The sequence below is a fragment of the Temnothorax curvispinosus genome, unplaced genomic scaffold, assembly GCF_003070985.1.
Source record: "Temnothorax curvispinosus isolate PA1 unplaced genomic scaffold, ASM307098v1 QBEX01016114.1, whole genome shotgun sequence".
Lineage (NCBI taxonomy): Eukaryota > Metazoa > Arthropoda > Insecta > Hymenoptera > Formicidae > Temnothorax > Temnothorax curvispinosus.
The window spans coordinates 2,112-11,774 of NW_020225894.1; the positions used below are offsets into that span (position 1 = coordinate 2,112).

Here is a 9,663-nt window from a genome sequence, read left to right on the forward strand (position 1 = left end):
CAATCTTTTTGAAAATCAATTCCAAAATTTTTTCAATTTTTCCGGAATTAATTGACCGAATCTTAAAGAATTGTGTATGAACTAGGGATAGAATTTCCTGGGGAGTGCTATAAAGTATATAATTTTTTGTTACCGATCTTTTTGCATTTTTCCGGAAATAATTGACCGAAACTCAAAGAATTGTATATGAAGTAAGGGTACATTTTTTTTCCGGAGAGTGCGGGGTGAGGAAAAAAAAGAAGCAATAAATTTCGTCGCCGCGAATAAAAGCGTCCACCCGTTGAGTGATTTGGGGGTGGTATAATTTAAGCAATCCGGAGATTGCCAGAAATTTTTCGCTCCCGATTTTTTGGAAACCGGTTCCGAAATTCTATAATTTTTCAATAATTGACCGAATCTTAAAAAATCTTATATGAAATAAGGGTAGAAAGAACTAAAGAATGTAATAGAAATTGAAAAATTGCTAATAGTAAAGGGGTTTCCGATTTCTGTAAAAAAAATGTACGTGATTGCTCCAATTTCCGCAAACTTTGAGATATCAAGCTAAATTTTTGTTATGGATAATTTTTATAGATAATTTTTTGTTACCGATTTTTTGGAAACCGGTTTGGAAATTATTCAAATTTTGAGAAATAATAAGTATTAATTGGCCAATTTTCTTGAAAACAATGCCAAAAGTCTTTTAATTTTTGAAGAATAAGTTTTATTTTTTATTAATGGATCAAATTTTCTTGAAACCAGTGCCAAAATTTTTTTAATTTTTTGTTGATAATCTTGATGAAACTGATACCAACAGATTACTAATTTTATGGGGATGGCTACCATGGGGTTGAAAATTGGAGGTTTCATGGGATTCTATTGGTGCTCCTAATTAATGGGTGAGTTTGGGGAGAGGGGAATAGAATTTGAGCCCGCGCGAAGCGCGGGCGAAAAATCTAGTAATAAATAATATTATATAAACAAGTATAGAAATTATATGTGTTTTTTATTATGTGGATAGATAGCCCCTCGAATGTGAACAGATAGCCCCGCATATGGAGCTATCTAGCTGTCTACGCTTGACTTGTCCACTTAAAAAATTCGCCTCTTTAAAATGTTAAAAGATCAACGAGTCTAATTATGTTTTTTTTTTTAATAGCAAGGTTGAAAAGTTATACTATTAAAATTTTAGCCAAATATCTTTAGTATATAATATTATTTATAATTTTTAGGTTATCTACAGGTGTGCACGTGCATCTTAGTGCTCTTGTTCAATTGAAACAATTTAGCGTTTAAAACAATTTAGCGTATTTATATAATATTTTGTTGACGTATTCGGCTAGCAGAATTTTTTCTGTAAAACTGTACATAATTCTTGTGACTTTTGGAAGCTGGTTGTGTGAATAAATCTGAGGTGGAAATACAACTTGACCTCTGTCGCCACGTGTTGTCTCATGAACTGCACTGGTACGGGTGTGCACGAATAACGATACAATTCTGAGATGGCATCGAACAAGGATAACGCCAGGGTGTCAAGGGAAGTGTTAAAGTCTCAAAGGATATGCTATCGCTGTGGTCCTGATTCCAAGTCTATTCCTATTGCCAATGCATCCTCACAATGTCCGGGCTGCGGCGTCCACTACCATCCAAGCTGTTTTGAGAGCTTTAGTAAAAATTCATCTGGAGCTGTCAATAGATGTTGTGGCTCAAGACCTGGGACTCCCAATACTGATATTAACCCGCAGAACCTTGGTCAATCGTAACAGGTGGATATTGCTGCGTTGCTGGAAAGGCAAACTGCCAAAATTACGCAGTTTGTACAAGCATCCACGTCAACACTAAAGTCTTCGTTAGATGACCTTGCTGCCAATCAATCGAGACTCGAGGCTGCGATTGATAAACGTTTTACTACGATTGAGAAGAGAGTCTCTGTCATTGAAGGTACGATCAAGAATTCTCATTCTCTAACAATGTCCGAAGTCATTAAGGAGTACAGTGACCGCATCGCTTGTAAAAAGAACTTAATTGCCTTTAATATCGTTGAGTCAACTGCGGTGGACCGTGACAAGCGTATAATTGAGGATTTAGAGAATTTGAAGAAATTGCTGAAGATTAATGATGTGGACACTTCCTCTCTGAAAGCTGTCAGAATTGGCAAACAGATAGCTAATGTCACGCGTCCGCTAAAGATACTCGGAACATCGGAGGCTGCAATGAACGAGATATGGGCCCAGTATGTGATGGCGAGGAATGTCACCATTACTTCATCACCTCAGCAAAGTCAGGGGACCAATCCATCAACGAAGACACCGATATTGGCCCACGATCGGACACCAGCTCAGCGTGCAGAGTACAAGAAACTGAAGGTACTCCTGAACGAGAGAATCAGCAGCGGAGAAACCAATCTACGTATTGTTTACAGGGAAGAAGTTCCTTTGATAGTTCGAATCAAGGACGCAGCTCAAAGAAATCGCCAATAATTTTATCTGTCTATTATCAAAATGTACGGGGTATGAATTCCAAACTTAATACATTCTTAACTTCCCCCGACATTCTCTCATATGATATTGTTGCAATCACCGAGTCCTGGTTGAGCTCGTCGGTACACTCTCACGAGGCTTTTGATTCCCAATGCTTTTTTGTCTATCGTAATGATCGTGTAGATCGTATCGGCGGTGGTGTATTACTCGCAATTAGATCTAACTTGAAATCGATGCTCTTTCCATTATTGAACTATCCTGCTGAGCTGTCTGACATAAACATTATCTGTGTAAAAGTGGAGTCACTGCATAAGCCTTTTTATATCATACTTTTTTATATTTCACCTAACAATAAACTTACGGTGTATCAAACCCTGTATGACTACATCATGAGTCTTCGCAAACTCTGGAACAAGCGTATTTTAGTGCTTGGTGATTTCAATATACCGAGCTTTATAAATTTTTCTGTCCTCAACCCACTACACGCTGCAACGTCTGCTTTTCTCCATTTCTACAACTTAACTCAATACAGTCAGATTGTCAATATAATAAAAATAAACTGCTAGACCTCGTGCTATCAAACTTATGTGTAACAGTCGTGCGCTCAGAATTTCCTATCGTACCCGAGGATCCGTATCACCCTTCGCTATACATCGAAATCTATTTTACTGAGCGTTCAATTATTACTCTCAATGATGCAAAATCTGAGTCCTGTAAAGATCCCTCTTTCAACTTTAAATGCTGTGATTTGCCTAAATTAATAAATAATTTAATGTCCTGTACTTGGGAAAATGTATTTCGCTCCCTAAACGTTGATGATGCCTGCCATGAATTTTATAGAACCATATTCGAGCTTTTTGAGATTTGTGTGCCTAAATTTAAACCTAGGCGTATTGCGCTGAGTTATCCCTCTTGGTTTACACGTCATATTATATTATTGGTTAAATCTAAGGATAAATACAGGCTAAAAGCAAAACGATCGGGTCGTACCGATGATCTGGATAATTATAAAGCTATTCGGAACGAGCTAAAGCATCAAATTGTAAATGCGCATAAGGACTATATTTCACGTATTGAAAACTGCATCTCATCCTCTCCTGCATCCTTCTGGTCTTTTGTTAACCAATCGAATAAGGCGAAGCGTATACCTGAAGTTATGTACCGAAATGATATTGAAATTACCGGCCCAAAGAATATTCTTAATGCATTCAGGGATTTCTTCAGCTCTGTTTACATTGGTAATAATAGCTCTTGGATTGATAGTGTGTGCTGCGCTAATGTGACTGTGGCTGGGAAATTTATCACCCTGGATGCAGTGAGAAAAGCTATCCGCTCTCTTCCGAATAAGTTAATTGCAGGCTTGGACGGCATTCCTGCCTCCATAATCAAACACTGCTGGTTATATTTTAGTTTACCGCTGACTCATATATGTAATTTAATAATTAGCAGTGGCCACTTTCCACCCGTTTGGAAGAAAGCTCGTATCACGCCTGTGTTTAAAAAGGGTGCGCGCGAGATCATTGATAACTACAGGCCTATCACTATTTTATGTAATTTTTCGAAAATTTTCGAGAAATGTTTATATGCCATAATTATGCGAGCGTTCCTGCCCATTCTCAGCGATTGTCAGCATGGCTTTGTATCTGGACGGTCAACGACTACAAACCTACTTACTTTTCTTCAAATAGCTTGTAACTCACTTGCGGTTTGTGGTCAATTAGACATTATTTATACTAATTTCAGCAAAGCGTTCGATGTTTTAGATCACGGTGTTATCTTATCTAAGCTTAAGCGACTTGACCTACACTGCAATATCGTTCGTACCGTCGAGTCCTATTTACAAAATAGATCTCATGCAGTAGTATATGATGGTGTCAGCTCTGATCCTTTTTGTCCGTCCTCTGGTGTGCCACAGGGCTCCAACCTAGGACCTTTACTTTTTGTTATTTCTATTAATGATATTGCAGTTCCTCTTAATTGTTTCTACCTTTTTTACGCGGATGATGCGAAATTATTTTTGCCAATTGCTTCGATTGCTGATTGTGTGAATTTACAAAGTAATATTGATAAATTCGTCTCGCAGTGTGATCTTTTTAAGCTTTCTCTGAATCCAGGGAAATGTGTTGTAATGACGATATCACGTAAAAATGACCCCATCATATTCGATTACACCATAAATGGAGTTTGCTTACAGCGAGTTAACGTTTTTAAAGACCTTGGTGTTTTCATTGATAATAAATTGTCTTTTAATCCTCAAATTGATTATATGGTCGCATCTGCGTCTAAAATGATGGGTTTTATTATGAAGATATGTCGAAACTTTTGTTCAACTTCGCCTATTAAGGTCTTATATTATTCACTTGTAAGGTCCAAGCTGGAATATGGATGTCTTGTGTGGTTTCCATCGCTTCATAAGCATATTGATGCTCTTGAATCCTGTCAGCGCCGATTTCTGAAATTTATGGCGTGGAAATCTGATGGAACCTATCCCCCTCAGGGATTTAATCATGACTTACTATTAGCGCGTTTCAACGAATGGTCGCTTAATGACAGACGTAAATTTTATTCTTTACTTTTTATTTTTAAATTAGTTAATGGATTTATTAATGCACCCCTGTTACTTTCCGATCTGAATTTTACAGTTCCGAGACTCTCGTCACGGTCTTATAATTCCTTTTACGTGCGTGCCTCCAATTCAGCTTGGACTCGATCATGTCCCATGTATTACTTAAGTGAAGAATTTAATATAATCGAGAATGAATGTGCGAAGTCTTCTGTCCGCCTAGATGTATTTGCCGATACGTTCAGCAGTTTTTCTAATGCATTGAAACGTTATTTTGATTCATCATATGCAGCAACGTAATTGCATTCCACTCTCATTTTCTTTTTTTTTTTTATTCTTACGCTGTTATTTCTTATTTCTTATCTCTTATTCTTTGTTATTCTACTATGTTGCGCACCTCTGTATATAGTAGCCCTGTTATTGGTTGTAAAACTGTTGGGCTTCAGTAATAAAAATAAAATAAAATAAAATTATTAGTTTTTTAGTAAACTTGGAAAAAGCGTAAAGTGTGGACACGTAGTCCTGGTCTCCCCTATATTATCTAGAATTGACGTAAACTTTGAAGTTTTGTCACTTACGTATCGTCAGCTATCGTCACAGTCTCAAACTTGAGGTGCGCACTATTATCTACTGCGTCGTATTCCCCTACTTTCCCTTATATGGAAATAAGTCCCAAAGAAAGCTATAATGATTAAATTGCTAGTTTACACTGAATGTGTTTTTCAATTGTAAAAATTTGTAGATATCATTTTATATTGTCATTTTCTTTTATGATAAAGATTTCTTACAATTATCTATAATCAATAAAATGCATTACGTGACCATATCACATGACAACAACTATCTTTCATTGTTTAGCTTTATTCGCATTTATGATATTGTCTTCCGCATTTTATACTAGAGTCAGTTATTTCAGCGTTTATATTATACATAAATATAATAATATATATGTCTACTTACAGACAATGTAAACATTTCCTATCTTTCTTTTCATCTTTTTCGCATTCTTTATTCTAATCCCAACCTCCCTTTCTCCTTTTCTTCTATTTTTTGTCCATCGTTTCTTTCTAATATTTCCTTTATCACTCGACTCAGCTTTCGATCTTTTCACTCTTTCTTGCACCATCCTTCTTTTTATTTTCTTTCGATATCTCTCTTGAAAATTTCTCTTCCTATATCTCATCCAATAATCTCTTTCTTATCCTTTCTGGTTTTTCCTCTTTTCTTTCTCTTCTGTTCTTTTACTTACAATTAGACCATCACCGGAAAATATTTCTAATCTATTTATTCCTAATTCTTTCAATCTCTCTATTTTTTCCTTTGTCCTTTCCTCTCTTATTACATAATCAATCGTGTGTTCTATTCTCCTCTTATGCATGTATGCATTCTTTCTCTAGATCTCTATTTACTGAACCATTTAAAATTCCCCATTCTAGATTTCCTAGGTATTCATGTAACTAATTTTTTTATTTCTATTTAATTTCTTGCCTTATTTCACGTTTCTCCTCTATTCTCTATTTTCCTCTATCTTCCTCTGCTCAACTCCTCACTCTCTCTTGTCTTAGCAATAGTTATGAAAGCAAAATAATGTTCAAACACGTTATGAAGAAATTTTATCCTTTTATTCTCAGAAATTATTCTTTAATATAATGTTACGTATAATTATTTGCATTGGTTGCATGATAAAGCATTGAACTGAGATAGCAATAGGTTTACAATTATCTATAGATACAATTCGTGTCTCTCTAAATCGCGATATGCTTATCGTTCGTATTTTCCGGGAGCACCGTCGGTCTCCGCAACATCGGCACGTGTTACTTATATTGCGGACGCGAATAGATTCTTTCTCTTTTTCTCGCGAGATTCAGCCAAAGAATGTCCGATTCAGTGATTCGCTATTCGCTCGCGGATGTCGCAAAATGCAACGGCAAGAATGGAACAAAAACCTGGATCGTGATCTACGACAATGTTTACGACGTAACGGATTATATGCAACAGGTACCTACGCGTTAATAAAATCATATATTACAAATTACATATTTTGTTTTAAATGTAATTATGTATTTTTTTTATATAAATCGGATTATCTCATTATTCTATGCGCAAAAGTATTAAGTAAAATAAAAAAATAAATATTTTAAATGATATTTTATATTTTACGTGAAAGTATGTCGAAATAATATATGAAACATTTTGTAAATTATTTATATATACACACATACATATATATATACAAATATAATTATTGTAATATATAATAATATATTACTGGTTATAAAATTATTGTAATATATAATAATATGTTGCATGTTATAAAAATTAAAATAAATTTTATTTCTGAAGACACAGTCAGCAGTAATTCGTACTCATTTTCATCTGTGATTGATAATAATAATGTGATTTTTGCGATTTATAACACTTCAACTTTCCAGCAATACAAATTACAAAATGTGATCGAAATTATCGTATAATCAAGAAAAGAAGATAATTCTCTTCTACGAAAATAAGTTAAAAGTATAAAAAAAATTATCTGTATGTGAGAGTTTGAAAAAATTTATTTTTTAAAATTTGAAAGATTAGTTAAAATTAGGAAATAAGAGTTTTTATCTTATATCTTTTATACCTATAAGTTTTTCACCTTTAACAATCTTGCGTGTTATTAAAACATAATAAAACAATGGAGTGCTCTTTTCAAAAAATAAAATAAAGTTGATTATTACAACGTCTACGTATAATATTAAATCTATTTTTACCTATTCCCTTAAAAAGTTATTTTAATTTATATTTTAATAAATATTATTAAAACAAATTTGATAATTTGCAATAAAAGATATACAATACATTACCGTAATTTTTATTATTTTTCTATATTTTTATTAATATATCTTAACTTGTATTTATTATATCATTATGCACTTACTATTGTATTACACTATTGTTGCTATTATGTGTTATTATATAACTCAGTTACATGCGAGGCTAACTTATAGCTATTAATAATAATTTCTGTTATAATAATATTCTGTTAATAATAATTTCTGAAATAATAATAAAAGTAATTTAATAAACAAAATATAGGAAATAATATTAATTATAGCATCCCGGTGGTCCAGAATTACTTGAGGAATACGCGGGAAAAGATGCAACGAGTGGATTTGATGATTTCGGACATTCTTCAGATGCAAAGAAGATGCTCAAAAAGTATTTGATTGGTGAACTTCAAGATGTAAGTACAAGTTTAATATTCCTCAGACATAAATTTAATTATTAGTACTAACATCTACAGAAGCTATACGAAATCTCACGAAATCGGTTTTCGTAGTTCCATTTCATCCCTCTCTAAAAAGGCGTGCAAAGTCAATACTCAAATGTATCGCGGTTATTGTTGACTCTTTTCCGCGATGCCGATTGGTTCTCTCACTGTCCTTACTTCATGAGCAGCTGTCATCGTATATTTTGACAGTTGTGTGTAATGTTAAAGCTAAATAGCGCGCGCGAAGCGCGCGTCTGTAGTGTCTAGTCTAGTCCCTCTCTAAAACTAGTAGGATAAATGATAGCTTTTCATATATGGGTAGTTAATTGGCTAATCTTTTTGGATATAATACGCTAGATGTAATATATTACAGGAAGATAAAAGTGTCAACAGAAAGAAGAAGCGTGCTATTTCTAACGGAATAACAGAAAATGGAGCGAATAGGCAAAAACAAAGGTGCACTTTTGAATTAATAACATTAATGTTTGTATTAATCATAAGCAGAAAATTTCTTACGCCATTTAACGGTAATTATAAAGAAGAAGCGGGCTTCCTCACCGATAAAATTGTCGCTCTCAATTAGGAAAAAAGTTATTAAGTACTAAAAGTTGACAGTTGCACGGTTAGGATGTCTGTCATTTATTATACTTTGTATTCTAGATTTTTTAATATGCCAATTATTTTCTGCGTTTAAAAAAGCATAATAACTCTATTTCTATTCTTTTTTTTTATAATTTATGTTTTTTGTTAAAGCAGAGAATAGTTGGTCCAACAAAAGACATAAATTATTATTTTCTTTGGAAAATGTGCAGTTTTGTTTTTTTTGTACCAAATATACTATAATATATTGAATTAAATGGTTAAAAAAGATAATAAAAATAGAGTTATTATGCTTTTTTTAAAGCAGAAAATAATTGGCATATTGAAAAGTCTATAAATACAAAGTATAATAAATGACAGACATCCTAATCACACGCAACTGTCAACTTTAGTACTTAATCACTTTTTTCCTAATTGAGAGCGACAATTTTAACTTATAGATTCATGTTTTACACACCAAAATACACCAAACTGTGAAGTTTCAGCCAAATTGGTGAGAAAGTCCCTCTCCTTCATAATTACCCATTTAACTTCACTATAATGTGACGCAGAGAAAGTCTATTTAGAAGCGACGCTTCCTTAAAAGAGAGGAATGTATAACACCATAAAAACGTTTTTAACATTCTAAAGAAATTAATTTATATTTAATATATATAATAATGCTTTGTAACATAACACGAATTTAATAGATTAAACAGAAGGTTTTTATCCTATTACTAACTTTGCCATTCTCATTTGCTATTCTTCTGTTTCAGAACTTTTTTAGCAATAATCTGCGGCAAGTGTAT

At 33.5% G+C, this 9,663-nt stretch overlaps 2 protein-coding genes across 2 annotated transcripts; both read left to right on the forward strand.

Moving 5' to 3' along the window:
- The first annotated feature begins 2,180 nt into the window (after positions 1–2,180).
- Positions 2,181–4,671, forward strand: LOC112466380. The gene has a single exon (XM_025034443.1). It carries the CDS (start codon positions 2,204–2,206, stop codon positions 3,023–3,025), a length of 822 nt encoding a protein of 273 aa, XP_024890211.1. The 5' UTR covers positions 2,181–2,203; the 3' UTR covers positions 3,026–4,671.
- A 2,083-nt stretch (positions 4,672–6,754) lies between these two features.
- LOC112466378 (cytochrome b5-like) lies at positions 6,755–9,657 on the forward strand (the record flags this gene model as incomplete). The annotated part of the gene is made up of 4 exons (XM_025034442.1): positions 6,755–7,020; positions 8,120–8,248; positions 8,649–8,731; positions 9,631–9,657. Coding segments are annotated over exons 1-4 (362 nt in total), but the record flags the coding sequence as incomplete, so codon positions are not given.
- Between the last annotated feature and the right edge of the window lie 6 nt (positions 9,658–9,663).

What these genes read in the sequence shown, in the direction of transcription:
- LOC112466380 (XM_025034443.1), top strand. Translation starts at nt 2,204, where the DNA reads ATGGGCCCAGTATGTGATGGCGAGGAATGTCACCATTACTTCATCACC.